This window comes from Myxocyprinus asiaticus, chromosome 4 (assembly GCF_019703515.2).
Source record: "Myxocyprinus asiaticus isolate MX2 ecotype Aquarium Trade chromosome 4, UBuf_Myxa_2, whole genome shotgun sequence".
Lineage (NCBI taxonomy): Eukaryota > Metazoa > Chordata > Actinopteri > Cypriniformes > Catostomidae > Myxocyprinus > Myxocyprinus asiaticus.
In genome coordinates, this window is record NC_059347.1 from 51,209,011 (window position 1) to 51,232,558 (window position 23,548).

A 23,548-nucleotide genomic window follows, 5' to 3' on the forward strand; every position below is an offset into this window, starting at 1 on the left:
CAAATTAGACATAAAGCTATAATTTGAGGTCTGTGTATCAGTGACTATATGGCTGCAGCAGATATTTATTTAGCAAAAAAACTTGCAAATTATCATGGATGTGCCAAAGATGCAAGATGGTGCCTAGTATGGCTGCTGCGCTGCGAGCTCCGTCCCAGTGTTGCAGTTTTTTGTTTGTTTTGTCTACAATTCTTATGTTTTTCATCTGGGATGTCATCTGCCTAATTGCCTATGATAGACAAACAATTTTGGACATTGGATCTTCAATCGCACACCGAAAGCCAGACTTTAAATACCTCAATGCCGAACCGCTGTTTTCAAACGAAACAGCGGAGCCCTTTGTCTGGGCTGCCTGGCTGCGTAAGCATAGCCGGAAAAAGGGAAGGAGAGCCGGTGTTCTCGTCAGACAAAGATATCGCACAAATCGACCCCCGCTACCCAGCATTCTACTGGCAAATGTTCAGTCTCTGGACAACAAGCTCTGCGAGCTGAGAGTGCGGATCTCTTTCCAACGAGAGATGAGGGACTGCTGCATTATCTGCCTTACAGAAACTTGGATGTCTGCGGAGGTTCCAGACTCAGCCATCGAACCTGTGGGGTTCGCAGACAGAGTGAAAGACCTCTCAGGTAAAAGCAGAGGAGGTGGTGTATGTTTTATGATCAACAAATCATGGTGTGATCAGAGGAATGTACATTCTATCAAGTCTTCTGCTCTCCTAATCTGGAATTCCTCAAGCTTCTGTGTCAGACATTCTGGCTATCGAGGGATTCACAGCGGTCATTATCACAGCTGTGTACATCCCCCCACAAGCCGACACAGACCGGGCACTCAAGGAACTGTATGAAATCAAATCAAATCAAATCAAATCAAATCAAATCAAATCACTTTATTGTCACACAGCCATGTACACAAGTGCAATGGTGTGTGAAAATTCTTGGGTGCAGTTCCGATCAACATAACAGTCGTGACAGTGATGAGACAGTACCAATTTACAATAACATCAAATTAACACAGCAAAATTTAAACATCTGATATACACATGATTACACTCAACAATATACAAATAATAACATACACTGTACAGTATACAATACGCACTATATAGATACACATTATTCAATAAAAATAAAAAATTAAAATATATATAAAAAAGTATATATAGTAGTATATATAGAATGTACAGTATTGTACTGTATTGACATTCAGGCTGTCGGTTGATAGTCAGTTGTTAAGAGAGAATATAATATAATAATAATAATATAATTTATGACAGTCCGGTGTGAGATATAAGAGTAAGGGTAATAAAGTGCAGTGCTGATGTACACTATATTGCCAAAAGTATTCGCTCACCCATCCAAATAATTGAATTCAGGTGTTCCAATCACTTCCATGGCCACAGGTGTATAAAATGAAGCACCTAGGCATGCAGACTGCTTCTACAAACATTTGTGAAAGAATGGGCCGCTCTCAGGAGCTCAGTGAATTCCAGCATAGTACTGTGATAGGATGCCACCTGTGCAACAAGTCCAGTCATGAAATTTCCTCGCTACTAAATATTCCACAGTCAACTGGTAGTGGTATTATAACAAAGTGGAAGCGATTGGGAATGACAGCAACTCAGCCACAAATTGGTAGGCCACGTAAAATGACAGAGCGAGGTCAGCGGATGCTGAGGCGCATAGTGCGCAGAGGTCGCCAACTTTCTGCAGAGTCAATCACTACAGACCTCCAAAGTTCATGTGGCCTTCAGATTAGCTCAAGAACAGTGCGTAGAGAGCTTCATGGAATGGGTTTCCATGGCCGAGCAGCTGCATCCAAGCCATACATCACCAAGTGCAATGCAAAGCGTCGGATGCAGTGGTGTAAAGCATGCCGCCACTGGACTCTAGAGCAGTGGAGACGCGTTCTCTGGAGTGACGAATCACGCTTCTCCATCTGGCAATCTGATGGACGAGTCTGGGTTTGGCGGTTGACAGGAGAACGGTACTTGTCTGACTGCATTGTGCCAACTGTGAAGTTTGGTGGAGGGGGGATTATGGTGTGGGGTTGTTTTTCAGGAGCTGGGCTTGGCCCCTTAGTTCCAGTGAAAGGAACTCTGAATGCTTCAGCATACCAAGAGATTTTGGACAATTCCATGCTCCCAACTTTGTGGGAACAGTTTGGGGATGGCCCCTTCCTGTTCCAACATGACTGCCACCAGTGCACAAAGCAAGGTCCATAAAGACATGGATGAGCGAGTTTGGTGTGGAAGAACTTGACTGGCCTGCACAGAGTCCTGACCTCAACCCGATAGAGCACCTTTGGGATGAATTAGAGCGAAGACTGCGAGCCAGGCCTTCTCGTCCAACATCAGTGTCTGACCTCACAAATGCGCTTCTGGAAGAATGGTCAAAAATTCCCATAAACACACTCCTAAACCTTGTGGAAAGCCTTCCCAGAAGAGTTGAAGCTGTTATAGCTGCAAAGGGTGGGCCGACGTCATATTAAACCCTATGGATTAAGAATGGGATGTCACTTAAGTTCATATGCGTCTAAAGGCAGATGAGCGAATACTTTTGGCAATATAGTGTATTTTGATCGTGGGAGATCAAGAGTTCAGAAGTCTGATTGCTTGGGGGAAGAAGCTGTCATGGAGTCGGCTGGTGCGGGTCCTGATGCTGCGATAACGCCTACCTGATGGTAGCAGTGAGAACAGCCCATGGCTCGGGTGGCTGGAGTCTCTGATGATCCTCCGAGCTTTTTTCACACACCGCCTTGTATATATTTCCTGGAGGGAGGGAAGCTCACCTCCGATGATGTGTCTGGCAGTTCGCACCACCCTTTAAGAGCTATTGCCGTACCAGGCGGAGATGCAGCCAGTCAGGATGCTCTCTACAGTGCAGGTGTAGAACCGTGTGAGGATGTGGTGGTTCATTCCAAACTTCCTCAGCCGTCTCAGGAAGAAGAGGCGCTGATGAGCCTTCTTCACAACGACTTCAGTGTGGATGGACCATGTGAGTTCCTCAGTGATGTGGACACCCAGGAACTTGAAGCTGCTGACTCTCTCCACCAGTGCTCCATTGATGGTGATGGGACTGTGTTCTCTGTCTTTTCTTCTGAAGTCCACCACAAGCTCCTTTGTCTTACTGACGTTGAGGGAGAGGTTGTGCTCCTGACACCACCATGTCAGAGTGTGCACCTCCTCTCTGTAGGCTGTTTCATCATTGTCAGTGATCAGACCTACCACCGTTGTGTCATCAGCAAACTTAATGATGGCACTGGAGCTATGTGTTGCCACACAGTCATGTGTGTACAAGGAATACAGTAGTGGGCTGAGAACACAGCCCTGTGGGGCTCCAGTGTTGAGGGTTAGTGATGAGGAGATGTTGCTGCCTATTCTAACCACCTGGCGTCTGCTTGACAGGAAGTCCAGGATCCAGCTGCACAGTGAGCTGTTTAAGCCCAGAGCCCTGAGTTTCTCATCTAGCTTGGAGGGCACTATGGTGTTGAATGCTGAGCTGTTGTCTACAAACAGCATTCTCACATAAGTGTTCTTTTTTTCGTCTGGGCCCGCGGCTCTGCGGATATTCACCCATCGGAAGGATCGGGTTACATCTGCTACAGAGACGGAGAATGAACTAACTTCTGTAGCTTCAGCCGCGAGAGCTCTCTCCGCGAGGGCAGTGTTATTTCCCTCAAAACGAGCATAAAAAGTATTTAGCTCATCCGGGAGAGAGGCAGCGGTGTTCATGGCGGAGTTTTTATTCCCTTTAAAGTCCGTGATGATGTTAATTCCCTGCCACATGCTTCTAGAATTGGTGGGGTTAAACTGTCCTTCAATCTTGCTCCTGCGTTTTGCGGTTCATAACTGGCTTGTTTATGCTCCTCCGCGTTCCCGGAATTAAAAGCGGAGGTCCGCACATTAAGTGCCGCGCGAACATCGTTATTTATCCATGGTTTCTGATTCGGATAGGTCCGTATTGTTCTGGTCGGAACCACGTCCTCCACGCACTTTTTAATGAAACACATTACGCTATCAGCGTAAAGCTCGATGTCGTCATCAGAGGCGGACCAGAACATCTCCCAGTCCGTGTGATCGAAACAGTCTTGTAGCGTAGAATCTGATTGGTCCGACCAGCATTGGATCGTTCTGAGGGTGGGTGCTTCCTGTTTCAGTTTCTGCCTGTAAGCTGGCAGAAGCAGAATGGAAGAGTGGTCCAATTTGCCAAATGGTGGGCGGGGGAGGGATTTGTAGCCATCCCGGAAGGGAGAGTAGCAATGGTCCAAAACCCGGTCCCCTCGTGTGTTGAAACTAATGTGCTGGTGGTATTTTGGTGCGACTGATTTTTAAACTGGCTTTATTAAAGTCCCCAGTCACAATGAACACAGCCTCAGGGTGCGCGGTTTCCTGCTCACTTATACTCCCATACAGATCCTTGAGTGCCCGGTCTGTGTCGACATGTGGCGGGATGTACACAGCAGTGATAACGACCACTGTGAATTCCCTCGGTAGCCAGAATGGTCGACACAGAAGTTCCAGATCAGGAGAGCAGAAAGACTTGATAGAATGTACGTTCCTCTGATCACACCAGTATTTGTTGATCATAAAACATACTCCACCACCTCTGCTTTTACCTGAGAGGTCTTTCGCTCTGTCTGCTCGGTGCACGGAGAACCCTGCGGGTTCAAAGGCTGAGTCTGGAATCTCCGCAGACATCCAAGTTTCCGTAAGGCAGATAATGCAGCAGTCCCTCGTCTCTCGTTGGAAAGAGATCCGCGCTTTCAGCTCGCAGAGCTTGTTGTCCAGAGACTGAACATTTGTCTTACTCTGATGAGAATGCCGGCTCTGTTTCCCCTTTTCCTTTTGCGTTTCCACGGCCGGGCAGCCCAGACAAAGGGCTCCGCTTGCGTGTTTGTAAACAGCGGGTCGGCATTGAGGAATTTGAAGTCCGGTTTACGGTGTGAAATTGCTGAACCAATGTCCAAAAGTGTTTGTCTGTTGTAGACAATAAGGCAGACAACATCCAAGACAAAAAACATAAGAATTGTGAACAAAACAAACAAAACACTACTGTGTTGTGTCGGAGCTCGCAACGCAGCAGCCATACTCGGCGCCATCTTGAGTCATAAGTAAGCAGAGTATAAGTAAGCAGGAAACCACGCACCCTGAGGCCGCGTTCATTGTGACCGGGGACTTTAACAAAGCCAACTTCAAGTCAATCACACCAAAATACTTCCAACACATAAGAAGCAATAAAAAGATGGGACCGGGTTTTGGACCATTGCTACACCCGCCCTCAGAACGATCCAGTGCTCTTTGGACCAATCAGATTCTATGCTACAAGACTGTTTTGAACACATGGACTGGGAGATGTTCCAGTCCACCTCTGATGACGTGTTTCATCAGGAAGTGCATAGATGATGTAGTTCCGACCAAAACAATACGGTTCTACCCTAACCAGAAACCGTGGATTAACAGCGATGTTTGTGCGGCACTTAATGCATGGAACTCCGCTTTTAATTCCGGGAACACGGAGGAGCATAAACAAGCCAGTTATACCCTAAGCAAAACTATCAGAGCAGCCAAACACCAGTACAGGGACAAGATTGGAGGACATTTTGACACCACCAACTCTAGAAGCATTTGGCAGGGAATTAATATCATCACAGACTTCAAAGGGAATAAAAACTCCGCTGTGAACACCACTGCCTCTCTCCCGGATGAGCTAAACACGTTTTATGCTCGTTTCGAGGGAAATAACACCGCTCTTGCGGAAAGAGCTCTCGTGACCGAAGCTACAAAGATTAGTTCACTCTCCGTCTCTGTAGCGGATGTAACCCGATCCTTCCGACGGGTGAATATTTGTAAAGCCACGGGTCCAGACAGCATTCCGGGCCATGTCATCAGAGTGTGCGTGAACCGAATGGCTGGTGCTTTTATGGACATTTTCAACATTTCCCTCTCCTTGTCTGTGGTCCCCATATGCTTTAAAACATCCACCATTTTGCCTGTCCCGAAGCAATCCAAAATCACTTGCTTAAATGACTGGCATCCTGTTGCTCTGACCCCATCATCAGCAAATGCTTTGAGAGGCTAATCAGAGATTACATCTGCTCTGTGCTGCCTGCCTCACTGGACTCACTGCACTTTGCTTACCACAACAACCGCTCCACTGATGATGCCATTGCACTTACACTACACACTGCTCTCTCCCACCTGGAAAAAAGGAACACATATGTGAGAATGCTGTTTGTAGACTACAGCTCAGCATTCAACACCATAGTGCCCTCCAAGCTTGACGTGAAACTCCGGGCTCTGGGCTTAAACAGTTCGCTGTGCAGCTGGATCCTGGACTTCCTGTCAGGCAGATGCCAGGTGGTCAGAATGGGCAGTAACATCTCCTCACCACTGACCCTCAACACTGGAGCCCCACAGGGCTGTGTTCTCAGCCCACTCTTGTATTCCCTGTACACACGACTGTGTGGCAACACACAGCTCCAATGTCATCATCAAGTTCGCTGATGATACGACAGTGGTAGGTCTGATCACTGACAATGATGAAACAACCTACAGAGAGGAGGTGCACACTCTGACATGGTGGTGTCAGGAGCACAACCTCTCCCTCAACGTCAGTAAGACAAAGGAGCTTGTGGTGGACTTCAGGAGAAAAGACAGAGAACACAGCCCCATCACCATCAATGGAGCACCGGTGGAGAGGGTCAGCAGCATCAAGTTCCTCGGTGTCCACATCACTGAGGAACTCACATGGTCTGTCCACACAGAGGCCGTTGTGAAGACGGCTCACCAGTGCCTCTTCTTCCTGAGATAGCTGAGGAAGTATGGAATGAACCACCGCATCCTCACACTGTTCTACACCAGCACTGTAGAGAGCATCTTGACTGGCTGCATCACTGCCGGGTATGGCAACAGCACCACCCTCAACTGCAAAGCCCTGCATAGGGTGGTGCAAACAGCCAGACACATCATCGGAGGTGAGCTTCCCTCCCTCCAGGACATCTACACCAGGCGGTGTGTGAAAAAAGCTCGGAGAATCATCAGAGACTCCAGCCAACCGAGCCATGGGCTGCTCTCACTGCTACCATCAGGCAGGTGGTATCGCAGCATCAGAACCCGCACCAGCCGACTTCATGACAGCTTCTTCCCCCAAGCGATCAGACTTTTGAACTCTTGATCTCTCACGATCAAGACTGCGCTTTATTAATATCACACTGGACTGTCATACATTATATTTTCTCTTAACAACACACTGGCAACTGACTATCAACCGACAGTCTGAATGTCAATACAACACAATACAACCTAATGCATATGTTATATATATATTATTTGTGTATTCTATATTGTGTGTATTGTATACTGTACATTGTATATTATTATTTGTATATTGTGTTGTGTGTAATTATGTGTATATTAGTTTTGTAAATTGTGTTGTGTAAATCTGATGTTTTTTGTAGACTGGTATATGTGTCATCACTGTCATGACTGCTATGTTGCTCAGAACTGCACCTAAGACTTTCACCCACTGTTGCACTTGTGTATATAGTTGAGTGACAATAAAGAGAATTGATTTGATTTTCAAATATAACACCTTGCAAGCAAAGGCCATTATTGCAGATATAAAATATTGTCTTTCATGGTAATTGTGTCCAACCTTTTTTAAGTGAAGCCGATTATAAAAGATATACTACTACTTGCCTTTGTAAATCTGAAAATATATCATATTTGTTAGAAGGTGCAAAACTGCTTGTATACCATCTTTCAGAAATAGGATGAGGAAAACAAGGCAAATACTAATATATATATATATATATATATATACAGTACATATTAACATATTTTTTATTTTAATATTTTTAATATATACACTGGCGGCCAGAAGTTTGGAATAATACACAGATTTTTATCTTATGGAAAGAAATTGGTACTTTTATTCACCAAAGTGGCATTAGACTGATCACAATGTATTTTCAGGGCATTAATAACATGAAAAATTACATTTACAATTCGAAAAAAAAAAAAAAATCAGAACTTCTTAAACTTCTTCAAAGAGTTCTCATCAAAAAATCCTCCACGTGCAGCAATGACAACTTTGCAGATCCTTGGCATTCTAGCTGTCAGTTTGTCCAATACTCAGGTGACATTTCACCCCACGCTTCCTATAGCACTTACCATACATATGGCTGTCTTGACGGGCACTTCTCATGCACCTTACAGTCTAGATCCCACAAAAACACGGTCTATAACACTCTTTTCCAATTATTTGTTGTCCAATGTATGTGTTTCTTTGCCCACTCTAACCTTTTCTTTTTGTTTTCTGTTTCAAAAGTGGCTTTTTCTTTGCAATTCTTCTCATAAGGCCTGCACCCCTGAGTCTTCTCTTTACTGTTGTACATGAAACTGGTGTTGAGCAGGTAGAATTCAATGAAGCTGTCAGCTGAGGACATGTGAGGCATCTATTTCTCAAACTAGAGTACCGATGTACTTATCCTCTTGTTTAGTTGTATCTGGGCCTTCCACATCTCTTTCTGTCCTTGTTATCCTGAGCCAGTTGTCCTTTGTCTTTGAAGACTGTAGTGTACACCTTTGTATGAAATCTTCAGTTTTTTGGCAATTTCAAGCATTGTATAGCATTCACTCCTCATAACAATGATTGATTGACGAGTTTCTAGAGAAAGCCGTTCCTTTTTTGCCATTTTTGACCTAATATTGACCTTGAGACATGCCAGTCTATTGCATACTGTGGCAACTCAAAAACAAACACAAAGACAATGTTAAGCTTCATTTAATGAACCAAATAGCTTTCAACTGTGTTTGATATAATGGCATTAGTGATTTTCTAGTACCAAATTAGCAATTTTGGAGTGATAACTGCTGGAAATGGGACCTGTCTAGATTTGATCAAAATGACTTTTTTCAAATAGAGATGGTGCTGTTTTTTCAAATCAGTAATGTCCTGACTATACTTTGTGATCAGCTGAATGACACTTTGGTGAATTAAGTACCAATTTTCTTCTGAAACAGCAAAATCTGTACATTATTCCAAACCTTTGGCCACCAGTGTATATATACAGTATATACAGTATATTTATTCACTAAACAGTTGTGCAACTTTTGCAGAGTGGTATTTCAGTGCAAAATATTCACTAAACACCCACAATCCAGCTTAACCAGATGCTAAATTAACATAAACAGAGCTGTGCAGTGAGTATTTACATTTAAAAATTAATTATTCTTTTCTGCTCAAATGCACACCTCCTTTTGTAAATTAGGTTCATTATAGGTTGTGCCTTATTCACAAAAATCTGCGCTATTTGCCTGCCACAATCAACTTTGCACAATTACTGTCAATAGAAAGCAGCCGGTATACAGAATTTTATTAAAAAGAGATATTTGTTTATATTTTCTATTGATTATGGCAGCGGTAATTCAATGCACTATGTAGATGATCAGACATTCAACATTTTAAAGTGCTGATTCAGGTACCTGGACTACAGTAAAATATGTCAGATTGCGGTAGTACTCAGAACTGACCTGCAAGATTGGAAATTGCACTGTATGATTTGCTTTCCACACAAAATCTTTGCTCCGTTACCTGATTCCTATAGTGAATCGAGTGCTTAATGCAAACAGCATGCGCAAAGAAACAACACTATCAACGAACGCAATTCATTCCAAGTGAATTCCAACCAGTGTGTCTTACACAAATGTAACACTTTTTATCTTACTCGTTCTAACTCTTCTAGTGAAGTTCTTCAATTCTGAGAGCACAACAGCATTTCCTGCACAGAATTAACAAGCTCAGCAAACATCAAAACAAGTGACTACTTTTCTTTTTTAGTTCAAAGAACTTCAAAGAAGATGAATTGACATCCAAACACATTGACACCTCAGCGAAACCTTAAAACACTTCTACATTAAATGAGGTTTCTCTTTGTATTTCTGTAATATGCAAAGAATCAACAATCGTAAGAAGCCTGGCAGCCATTTTCTGTCATATACACACATACACAAACACACATCCAGATAGAAGACAGCTTTTCATACTATAAACTCAGAAATCAAACTTACGTTATCTGCGGTGGGTTAGGTAAACAGACAAACACACAAACACTCTTGACAAGAAGTCTTACCTTGTCATCGATGTCACTCTCGCTGTCACACTGTAAGATAGTGAGAAGAGAAAGATATGAGAGAATTATTCATTCATTCTCCGACCTCATTATCGGTTCACACATGAATTTTACCGCTGCTCTTATTTCCGTTTTTTCTCTCCTTCAGTGACACCTTTCAACAAAAATGGAGGTGATGATAGGGGGAAAAAATTATACATTTGAAAGAGTTTGCCATGGTTCAGAAGCGAGACACCGTAAAATTCAACTTTTCCATCGGTTTTCGGTAGTGGGTATGGCAGTCGAGCAACTCAATGAATGATAATATGGAAAGTTGAGGGAAAATATTTCATATACGGGTGAAGTTCCGGGCTGCCAGGAAGCCACTGAAAGCTTACCTGACAGCCCCCCCAGTGCTAAGATGAAATTAAAAAAAAAAAAAAAAAAAATGAGTGGCACAGTTATTTTAGAACTCAAAATATGTGAATTTCACATCTCAAACTTACTGTTTCACAAATTGACCTTATCCTTTACAGTGCACTAAAAGGCAGAAAAGTGTGGAGAAATTTAGAGGAAAAAGCATGAAAAGTTTATTCAAAGCTTTACAAAAGTTCTCTGAGCTGTGGTGCAGCGGTTAGCGCATGTGCCCCTGACACGCTGAGGTGTGGTGCACATACAGGTATTGGGTGACCCAAGTTCAAGTTTGGCCTGTGATACATCCCATTCCCTCTCTTCCCAATAATTTCCTACCATATCAGTAAAACAAAGAGGACAAAGCCAAAAAGAGCATTGAGATATTATGATGCATCTCGGCTGACCCGATCACATGTGGTCAGGCGAGACACATTGCTGTTTACACCTGGTCGCTTAAAGGGATATTTCACCCAAAGATCTCTCATCATTGACTCACCCTCATGATATCCCAGGTGTGTGACTTTCTTTCTTCAGCTGAACAAATTTTAAGAAAAACAGAAAAATCTCTTAGCTCAGTAGGTCCTTCAAATGAAAGTGAATGGTGATCAGACTTTTGAAGCTCCAAAAATCACAGACAGTCAGCATAAATGTCATCCATCTGGCTCCAGCGGTTAAATTAATGTCTTCTAAAGTGACATGATCGCTTTTTGCTGCAAAATATTTAAGTACTTTTTAACTATAAACCATTGCTTCTGGTAAGCTTCATGAGAAGGAGTTCACGCGGTCTCTTGTGTGATGTATTTGCGTTGGCATGTTACGGACGCAGTGGTGGAAAGAGTACTGATTTTTTTTACTTAAGTAAAAGTACTGCTACTGAAGAAATAATTCACTTGAGTACAAGTAGAAGTACTAAGAAATATTATGACTCAAGTAAGAGTAAATAAGTAGTTTGCCAAAAAAACTACTCAAGTCATTACGTTACAAGTTACTTTATGAACATTATATTATATATAGTATATACGCTTACATTTTTAGAACACAAAGACATTTTTGTTCTTAAAATAAACTTCTGCTTCCTTTCACCAAGGATACATTAAATTGATCAAAAATACTGTCAAAATCATTCATTGCCAATATTATTACAGTTTGAAATAATTGTTTTAAGTGATATTTATTCAATTTTTTCTTTACCTATGATGGCAAACATATACTGTGTCACCTATTCCTTAAAAAAGCATTCTAAAGTGCTAATTTGGTACTCAAGAAAATGCTCTTATTATTAGAAATATTGAAAATGGTTGCGCTACCATGCGGAAATCACAATACAGTGTTTTTTTTTCCCCGTTTGCTGAGGTATTGAGTTCTTAAAAGTTGCTTTACGCTTGCAAGTCAAATTTTGGTTTTAAAAATAGGCAAAAAGAAACAAATTTCTCCTGAAATTCAATTTTCTCCTAAAGTCACCTAAAGAGAGATGAAGGTATTCCATGCATTACTGTTTTGAAAAGAAAAAAAAATCTCTAACCAGCATAGAGAGGGAGGTAGATGGCCAGATGCACAACAAAAAAACAAAACAAAAAAATACAAGTAAATCACAGTCTCTAGTTTGAGAAACAGACTCCTCACAGGTCCTAAACTAGCAGCTTCTAAATGACAAAGACCTGCATTGCTGCAGAACATTTTAAGAATACAACATTTATTTAAATAGAAATAGCCATTTGTAACATTCTAAATGTCTCTAAATCATCTCTAAACTACATAATGTGCATTGTGACTGAAACACAGTCCTATTTATGGTTTATTCTCATTCACGTATGTCCAAGTATTTTGGCTATTAAGTTAACTTACTGTACAAAACTAATATAATGTAATATCATAGAGGAAATGTATCCTCTATGATATTGCAGCAATTATCCAGATATGGAATGAGATTATTAAGCAAACTGTTATCAACTCCTACATGCCAACTGAATAAAATAAGGCCAAAATAAACATTTCACACAGTGTTTAGTGAGAGATATGATTGATTCAAACAATAAAGGTGGCTGTTCTGTATATGTATTATTGTATTAAGTTGTAATAATAAATTCTTAATTAACATTATGGTTATTTAACATATTGAAATATTATTATTAAGTAAATGGTAGCATTTGGTTACTTTATGTTTTGTGATTTCTCATACCTTCTTTATATAACATCCATCCCTTGCGCACTTTTGGCCTCTAGCAGGTGAGACAGGGAAGGTAAGTACAGTACAGCACCGTGAGTGAGAGTGTTACCCGCTAGGACAGTTTATTTTGAACAAGAGGGATAAATGCTTACAGAATTTAACGTTGGAGTACAATACCGAACTAATGCGGATTTATAGAAGGGAGAGCCTTTCTGTGCGCGCGATGGTACGAGGAACCGGACGGCAGGTAAAAAAATTATGTTCAGTGAAAAGTCAAAATATCGCAATGTTTGTAATTGTAACTATATCAGATATTATTAATAAAACATGGGAACTTGTTGCGTGGGCATTTTTTGCCTCCATATTTTGAATTGACATTTTGAGATGACATTTATGCTGACTATCTGTTGTTTTTGGAGCTTCAGAAGTCGGATCACCATCCACTTGTGTTTCAAGGACCTACTGAGCTAAGATATTTTTCTATTTTTCTTCAAATGTGTTCTGGTGAAGAAAGGGTGAATAAATAATGAGAGAATTTTCATTTTTGGGTGAACTATCCCTTTAAATGCATCTCCTGTAACCACTTGTGTTCAGAATTCGAGGGGAGGGTCTCTATTTTATGACAACATACATCAAATACTATGTAAGTTTGCTACTATATAAGTGTGCTATGATCCAATCAATTCCTGATGTATAAAATCAAATCCTGCCCAAAATTTTTTTCTTAATGAAAACCCTTTTTACTTAGAAGTACGTCAGATTACAAAAGTCGTACAAGTTGACATATAAAGTGGCATTGTGGCATAGCAATTAGTGCACATGATTCGGTCACGTTGAGGCATGGTGCTTACGTGAATGACTGGTACGAGTCTCACCTATGATGCGCCACGATCCCATTTCCCTCAATGATTTCTTGCTGCTCTCTACTATCTCTGTCAAATAAATAAAAGCCCAAAAAAGTGCATTTATAGATTCATGAAAGTCTTTGCTCGAGTTCGTGCCATAAGCCTTTCATCTGACAGTGACGTCACAAAATAAAAAAGACATGAAGTACGTTAGAGCCCACTGGCAATCCATTAGCACCCGTGTGCAAGGTCACTGCACCCAAGAAATTTTCTGCCAAAGAAACACCACATTATTAGTCCATCCAGCACAACTTTAATCTGCTGTGCTGCAAAGCTAGCTAAGAGAAAGGTGAAGGGTGCAGGCAAGAGGGTTTTATGAAGGACTAAAACTAATTTACAGGGGACAGTAGAGCATAGAAAATGGCGAGTAATACAGACTTTAAAATGCCTAAAAAAATCTAATTAGGATACACTGTCTCCCTCTCTGCCTTTTACAAAATACACTCTACAACACTTAGCAGGCGCTGGAGTGCCGTATTCTTCCATAAATATTTCATGCCAGGCCATTATCGCACACTCTTGCGCTTCTAGCCTTTCATTTGTACATGTGGCGCAGGACATTTCGGGTCTCGCGGCACAAATGGACTGCAATTACGCATATGCAAATTAGCAATTACAATCCATTTGCACTTTAAGGAGTGATCACAACCACTCACTTTTGTTTTCTTAATGAGGTTCAGAAGTTCGTCTTTTTTTTCTCCTAAAAATTTTCTATTCGTCTTTCTTTAGTCTCAATTTAGAGTACGATTGCTGTTTATGCCTGAGTGCGAGTGCATTCTTTGATGAGAAATTGAGCCTATAGATTAAAGGGATAGTACACAAAAAAATTTAATTCTGTAATTATTTACTCACCCTCATATTGCTCTTCGATTACCATTAACTTTCAGTGTATGGAAAACAGATGCAATGAAAGTGAAGGGTGACTGAGGCTAGCATCTCTTTTTGTGTTCCACGGCAAAAACATACAGGTTTGGAACAACATGACAGTGAGTAAATGATGACCATTTTCATTTTTGGGTAAACTTTCCAAAAATTTCCAACTGGCTGGTCATACTTCAGTTAGATTTGACGTGAACAAAAATAAGGCCCTGAGAAAAAAAGTACAGTCCTTTCAATGTGTCACACTGTTGTGTATGTAAGTATTGATCATTCAGCTGACAAAACATTTCCACAAATTTCCAGTGAAAAAAAAAAAACAAACAAAAAAAGAACTGCAGTGTTCTTGAGGGACTCTGTAAATAAAGCATGCACACCAAATGCAAAGAAAGCTGTTTAAATGTCAAAACCATCTTCACAGGAGATGACGTGAGCTGTAATATCCCAGGTAAACGTAATGCGTAAAACGTAATGAGCTATCATTAACCCAGGTACACATTAGTACTACAGATTGAACGGACTGTACTTCTATGCCTCATAGCCTTGTTTTTATTTGCATCAGATGAAATATGGCATCTACTCTATACAGAAGCTTATGGAACTAATAAGACAAAACAACTTGGCCTCTAATCTCTCTGTTGAGAGTTTCCGCAGTACAGTTAACGTACTTTAACTGTTAGTTACATATTAGGGCCCAAAAGAATGGCTAGCAATAGGGCTGTGCAGTAAGCAGATTTTGCTATACTGTTTGGCACGATAGAGGCTGGGAGATTTTATTGATTTATTCGAAATTACGTTTTGACAGATTTTAACCTTATAGTTATATATATATATATAGAATTTTTTTCGTGGCGCTTGGCTTGATGCTGCCCCGATCTCATCAGCTGCACATGTACGCACGTGCAGAGATTAGTTTATGTCTGCTCAGCAACATCACAACTTTCTGCATTAATATAAAATTAAATTGAAGGTCTGTGTATATTTCCTACTCTGTAACAGCTTCGAAGGTGGCTCATCCAATCGGAATTTGTAGTTGGAAATGTGTGTTTTATAATATTATGAGGATGTTTTGCACTCCTGGACTTCTTTTTATGAATAGGCTAATATTATGTATAAGGTTTTGGTTTGCATCCATCAAGTTCCAAATAAAAAGAGAAAATAATAAAATTTGAATTATTTTCAAAGATTAAGTACCTTTCATTTCTACAGTATTTAATTCACTGGACTATCAAAAAATAGGCATTTCCAGCTAAAATAACTATATCTGTTTCCATAATATTAGATTTCAGTCATAATGAACACTAAAATTGAATGCTCAGAGGAGACTACTCTCAGTTTGTGTCAGTTTCTGTCATTCAGTCTATTATAAAACAATAATAACAGGTCCTACTCAAACAGTAGTCTCATTAGAAAACTTTTTGTTGCTTAATTTATTTGAGTGTGTGCCGTTCTTTGCGTATGCACACACACAAAGGCTATGCTCAAATATAAAACCTCCCACACAGTGTTAACCGCATACTTTCCTACAGCCAGCGTGAAAATAAAAAACTAGACGAAAGCTAAAGCCAGGGAGAGAGACAAACTCTCAGAGCAGTCTTAAAGGGACAGTTCACCCAAAGACATATGGGTCTGGAATGACATGAGGATGCATAAATTATGAATTAAAATTTTGAACTATCCCTTTAAATTCATAATCCTGCATTCACTCTAAAATTCAACACAGTTTAGCAGCCTCCCTTTGTGTATATACTGTAGATCAGTAATGCACATTTGTGTGAGTCTGTACTGCAGATTAGAGGGGCCCCATTCATTGACTTGCCACCCTCTCCTCGTCACAAGTCATCCACTGTAGGTCCAAGGCATTAGCACAAACAAAGTGGCTTAGCCAATTGTCAATCATGTTCTTATTCAGTTGGGATTTTCCAGTTAGGCAATGTGGATGTTAAACAGTTCAAAGCAAACAACCCTGTCAATGACTCAAGCACACTATATGGCCACATCTCTTTGCTGTAGTAAGTAAAGTAAATGCAACAAAGGGCATGCTGTGTTTGTATACAGTATCCAGAATAAGGGGCATTTCAACGTCCAACCCTGAATGTAATGTTTGCTAATCAGAAGACAGATTTTTTTTATTTTTTTACTAAGTGATAAGAATGAATGAGTATGGAGAAGAAAAAAAAAAAATCTTTGCATTAGTGATGTGTATATAAGTGCACTTTTATGTGGGTGGGCATATGCGTGCAGCGCACTTTGAACACATATACATCCTGTGTGACAAAAAGAGGCGAAACTGAACCCAGAAGAGTGCAAGAATGGAAAAGGCAGACCTGAGAATACATGATGATGCACTTATGATGAAAACAGATAGATTGTGAGTATGAAAAGAACAAATACAATCACAAACATGAAGATATGAATTAAATTCATTGGTCAGAATAAAATGTACATGTATTTACAAGTCTATGAAATAGAGTTGCATTTGGAGCGAAAAAAGGTACACAATGGAGACACTGCAGGATAAAAAATACATATACTATAAAGAAATCTATGGTAACAGCTAGGGGTGGAAAAAAAAATTGATTCACATATGAATCACAATTCTATCTTCTACCAATTCTAATCGATTCTCCAATTTCAAAAATCGATTTTTCTAAATGTTAGTAATAATGTGATGTTGTTGGAACAAAAAAAGCGGAAGTCAACTGCGAGAGCAGAGCAGCACCCAGATAGTTTAGAGAGCACACACCTCACGCAGTGAGCAGAAAGTGCAGCAGCAGTGGAGTATCCGCGAGAAATGGAGGAGGAAAAACAAATATATCCTGCCCCATTTTCAGCGAGGGCAAGCATTTTTTACAAACGTTGGATTTTATCATCTCCAGGGGAAGGAGCTTGACATGACTTATGCAATATGCAAGCTTTGTAAAGCGAAGGTGAAGTATGTTGGGTCCACTACAAACATGAGGACTCACATCGAACGCTATCATCCAGAGATGAAAGACGTGGAAAAAACACCTCCAGTAGCAAACATTCCGGTCAGCCAACGCACTCTGCACCAATTTTCTAAACTTCCAGCCAACTCTGAATGAGCGAAGAAAATAACTCAGTCCAAAGCTTATTTCATTTCAAAAGATCTGCGCCCCTGCAGCGTCACTGATTAAGCAGTCCGCTTAAATGGCATTTGTTTCATAATATTGAGCTGACTAAACTGGGAAGAAAAAGAAAATCAATTTCAAGGTTTCAATTTGATTTAGTGGGATTTTTGTTTTCTTCGCGACCTATTAAACTGTCTACCGCAGTCAAATAGGAAAAGTAACACAAAACAGCAATCTAAAATCTAATTTATGCATATCGAATCAAAATTCGATTCAAAATCTAGAATCAATTTATAATCGAATCGTGACCACAAGAATGGAATCGTGAGATTCTAAATGAAACAGCATGGATTTTTGGACAATACGATGACTGTAATATCATGGTATTTTTTGCAGTACCAATTTAAATCTAAACTGATTTGCTGGTCTCCAAGCCATACCACAAACTCGGTGGGCGAGTGCATAATAAAATGTTGCATTATGTTTACGTGGGATATTACAGCGTCTCACGTCATCTCCTGTGAAGATGGTTTTGACATTTAAACAGCTTTCTTCGCATTTGGTGTGCATGCTTTATTTACAGAGTCCCTCAAGAACGCTGCAGCACGTCTGCCTGTGTGTGCTCGAGCGAGCGAGTGTGATTTATTCACAGCAAGACTCGCTCTGGACCCCGTAGCTTCGGATTTGGCCTGCCGACGGGCTCATATATTTCAGCAGAAATGGGAATGGGAATGGGAGGTGGGGGTTGACTGTCTAATATTTCAGAACATTTTCCTGGCAGCATTTTAATAGACATGCACACCAAGGGGGGGAAGACAATAAGTGTTGTGCATCCCGCAGCACATTAAAAACGACTGCCCAAATCAATAACACAGTTGCACCTGTCACATGCTGAGGAGATTGGGAATGAATTGGCCTTGGAGGGGGAGCAAGAAACTAGCCTGACGACAGCCATGCTGGCTCAACATCAGCGTCTGCCTGGGGATGTCTGGATGAATACTGATTCCAGCAGTACAGGATGCCAGAGAGACCAAAAATATGCAAAACCAGATCTCAGCACCTTCCATGAATACATTTTGCTGTCAGCACCATGGCAACAGAACAACAGTGTCAGCACGTGTAATAATAATGGGGCCTGTCTGGTGCTAATCTGAAACAATAATTATCTTATGATCCGTATTACGATGAAAATATCACTGTAAGCAGTTCGCGAATAAACTCATTTGTCTTTAATATCTTAAGACTGGGATTTTCCTCAAGATATTTATTTATTTATTTAAATGCTGCAGCTGGAGAGGACATTTTGTACTACAAAAGGTTTAAAAATAGCCTATTACTTATAAACAGTGTCCAAAATTAACACTCACCTAGTGCCAAATGAGAGTAAAATTGGCTTTGGCGAGTAACTACAAGGTACAACAAAATAATACAGTACATTTTTTAAATTTGAATTAAGTGACCCTCTGATATATGAGATGTGCACAATCCAAATCAAAGACTGTTGCAACTTGCACATCTTCTGTCAGCTTTTACCTCAGTGGAAAATTTAGAGGCAGACTCTTATATGATGCGGCAAGTGGCACTATAAATTAATTCACCTGCCACTGGCAAGAATGGCAAAAAGTACATTTTGGACCCTGCATATAACACCTATGTTTAATTCACGAATGAGTCATTCTTTTGAACTGGTACTTTTTAATGATTTGTTAAAAACCTCATAATCACTCTAAGGTATAACTTTGATAGAAAAAAAGAGAGGTCTGTGACATATTGGGACCATACGTATACAACATAACATTTGATGCAGTCTATGAACAGCAGTATTAACTAAAATGTAGCGATTCACTACAAAAAATAAATGATTACTTCAGAACACAAATGAAGATTTTTAGAAGAATATTTCAGCTCTGACACCTTTCTATCATGGCCAGCATTAAGTTTTTCAGCAATATGTGCTACAGTAGCTCTTCTGTGGAATCGGATGGGCCAGCCTTCGCTCCCTACACGCATCAGTGAGCCTTGGGTGCCCATGACCTTGACGCCGGTTCACCGGTTGTCCTTCCTTGGACCACTTTTGGTGGGTACTAACCACTGCATACCAGGAACACCCCACAAGACCTGCTGTTTTGGAGATGCTCTGACCCAGTCGTCTAGCCATCACAATTTGGCCCTTGACAAAGTCACTCAGATCCTTACGCTTGCCCATGTTCCTGCTTCCAAGACATGTAATTCAAGAACTGACTGTTCACTTGCTGCCTAATATATTCCACCTCTTGACAGGTGCCACTGTAATAACATAATAAATGTTATTTACGTCACCTGTCAGTGGTTCTAATGTTGTGGCTGATCAGTGTATATATACTGTATATCAGGGGCACTCAACATTGGAAAGTTGGGGGGCCGGAAAGCAGGATCCCTTAAGCCCCAAGGGCCGCACACTTTTTTATATCCTTATTATTATTATTTTGTTGATTTTTTTTTTTTAAATATTGTGATTACTTTTCATATAATGAGGCGAGTAGACAATGCTAAATATGCTATTTAATACATTATGGACATATATTTAACATAAAAAAAATAAACATACAGATATATAGCTTAATTCTTGTAAAACTGTGGTTCTTTGAAAAGTAAAAACTGTGATATATATTAATTTAATGATAATATATGAATGTATGTTGTCTTTTTTTTATTTATTTTTTTTACACTTTTACAGTTAGGCCATATTCTGCAGCACAATGCACCACAAAAATAATTTACAATTAAAATGTATCTTGTGAAATGTCAACATGCCAAGAAAGAAGACATGATCTGTTCTGTTGTCACTGTCAAATAAAGTCATCATGACACACTGGCTAGTGAACAAACATGCACGCACACGCACACGCACACACAGTACCCTCAAAATAAGACAGATTTGTCCAAAATATGTCAAATTCTGGCTCCGAAAGTGCTTCAATGAGAAATCATTCCTATCTCTGGTTACCCCCTTATTTTTATATTAGTTACACAAATCACTAGTAATTAAGCATTTGGGAGCAGATGTCTTCACTCCGTTTTTCAGGATAAATCTTTGTATTTTTTTCTGTTCGCGAGCATATACAGTATCTCTCTTGAGCTCTTCAAATGGGTTAGTCACTCAACACCTGTTGACTCGCGCTGTGGCAGTGACTAACGGGCTTGGAAGAAAGACTCACACTGTCTCATTTTGAAGGCTGCATCCTCCAGAGGTCACATTTGTCGGCCGCATACGTCATTGAGGCAGTCTCATTTCAGAAAAGCAAGTAGGAAACTCCAAATGCAGCCTTCGAATGTGACCTTGTTTCATGGGAATTTGGAGGATGCATGAGGTGTATCCTTCATGGGCAGTCACAACCCACAAATCTTTGCTTTATCGGAAATTAACAACGTAATTTGCCTGAAAATATGATGTTCAAACGCAAGTGATGTTAATTCCTAAACTGAAGTACCTATAGACGGGTGCAGAGTATACACCGATCAGCCACAACATTAAAACCACCTGCCTAATATTGTGTAGGTCTCCCTCGTGATGCCAAAACAGCGCCAACCCGAATCTAAGAATAGCATACTGAGATGCAATTCTTCTCACCACCATTGTACAGAGTGGTTATCTGAGTTACCGTAGACTTTGTCAGTTCGACCAGTCTGGCCGTTCTCATCAACAAGGCGTTTCCATCCGCAGAACTGCTGCTCACTGGATGTTTTTTGTTTTTGGCACCATTCTAAGTAAATTCTACAGACTGTTGTGCGTGATAATCCCAGGAGATGAGCAGTTACAGAAACACTCAATCCAGCCCGCCTGGCACCAACAATCATGCCATGCTCCAAATCACTGAGATCAAATTTTTTCCCCATTCTGATAGTTGATATGAACATAACTGAAGCTCCTGACCCGTATTTGCATGATTTTATGCACTGCTGTCACACGACTGGCTGTTTAGATAATCGCTGGCTGCCTGTTGAGTACCATGGCTGTATAAATACACACACACACATATATATATATATATATATATATATATATTACATATAAACTCAGCAAAAAAAGAAACATCCTCTCACTTTCAACTGCTTTTATTTTCAGCAAATGTAACATATATAAATATTTGTATGAACATAAAAAGATTCAACAACTTAGACATAAACTGAACAAGTTTCACAGACATGTGACTAACAGAAATGGAATAATGTGTCCAGTTCTTGCCGTGAGATGTTACCCTACTCTTCCACCAAGGCACTTGCAAGTTCCTGGACATTTCTGGGGGGGAATGGCTCTAGCCCTCACCCTCCGATCCAACAGGTCCCAGTCGTGCTCAATGGGATTGAAATCCGGGCTCTTCGCTGGCCATGGCAGAACACTGACATTCCTGTCTTTCAGGAAATCATGCACAGAACGAGTAGTATGGCTGGTGGCATTGTCATGCTGGAGGGTCATGTCAGGATGAGCCTGCAGGAAGGGTACCACATGAGGGAGGAGGATATATTCCCTGTAATGCACAGTGTTGAGATTACCTGCAATGACAACAAGCTCAGTCCGATGGTGCTCTGACACACCGCCCCAGACCATGACGGACCCTCCACCTCCAAATTGATCCCAGTCCAGAGTACAGGCCTCAGTGTAACGCTCATTCCTTTGCTGCAGCTTTGCTGCAGGAGGGACTGGTGCACTTCACAAAATGGATGGCATCATGAGGAAGGAAAATTATGTGGATATATTGAAGCAACATCTCAGGACATCAGCCATGAAGTTAAAGCTCAGTCGCAAATGGACAATGACCCTACGCATACCTCCAAAGTTGTGGGAAAATTGCTTAAGGACAAAAAAAGTCAAGGTATTTGAGTGGCCTCAACCTGATAGAAAATTTGTGGGCAGAAGTGAAAAAGCGTGTGCGAGGAATGGGCCAAAATGCCAGCAACTTATTATGAGAACCTTGTGGAAGGCTACCTAAAAGGTTTGACCCAAGTTAAACAATTTATAGGCAATGCTCCAAATACCTACAAAGTATATGTAATCTTCAGACCCACTGGGAATGTGATGAAAGAAATAAAAGCTGAAATAAATAATTCTTTCTACTATTATTCTGATGTGTCACATTCTTAAAATAAAGTAGTGATTCTAATTTACGGAAGACAGGGAATGATTTTCTACGATTAAATGTCAGGAATTGTGAAAAACTGAGTTTAAATGTATTTGGCTAAGGTGTATGTAAACCTCTGACTTTAACTGTATATATATATATATATATATATATATATATATATATATATATATATATATATATATATACTACTGGTCAAAAGTTTTGAAACACTTACTCATTCTTTATTATAATTTTCTTTCTTCACATTTTAGAATAATAGTAAAGTCATCAAAACTATGGAGTAACATAAATGGAACTATGGGAATTATGTTGTGACTAAACAAAATTCAAAATAAATCAAAACTGTGTTATATTTTAGCGTCTTCAAAGTAGTCACCCTTTGCCTAGATTTTGCAGACATGTACTCTTGACATTTTCTCAACCAACTTCTTGAGGTATCACCCTGGGATGCTTTTTAAACAGTATTGAAGGAGTTCCCATCTATGTTGGGCACTTATTTGCTGCTTTTCTTTATTATGTGGTCCAAGTCATCAATTTCAAAAACTTTTTTTTATTTAATTAAATTTTAGTTTTATAATGAAATAAATTAATATGGTGGCACAATTATATTTTTGTCTACAAAACTAATTTCAAACATTTAAGCATACGCCTTCAGATCAAAATATTTTTAAAATCATTAGAAACATTTTAGTCAAGTGTTTCAAAACTTTTGACCGGTAGTGTATATATATATAGAGGCAGACTCTTATAACAACAAAGCTCTATTTTGGTCTCGTCACTCCAAATTACAGTGTACCAGAAGCTGTGAGGTGTGTCAAGGTGTTGTCGGGCATATTGTAACCAGGCTTTTTAGTGGCATT

General features: G+C 40.2%; 1 protein-coding gene across 9 annotated transcripts in view; it reads right to left on the reverse strand.

Moving 5' to 3' along the window:
- LOC127435282 (autism susceptibility gene 2 protein homolog) overlaps positions 1–23,548 on the reverse strand; it is a 483,349-nt gene that overhangs the window by 143,300 nt on the left and 316,501 nt on the right. For all 9 annotated transcript variants that reach the window (XM_051688652.1, XM_051688645.1, XM_051688677.1 and 6 more), the window contains one exon: positions 10,133–10,162. In XM_051688652.1, the coding sequence (XP_051544612.1) occupies positions 10,133–10,162 (30 nt within the window). The remainder of the gene's footprint in view (positions 1–10,132; positions 10,163–23,548) is intronic.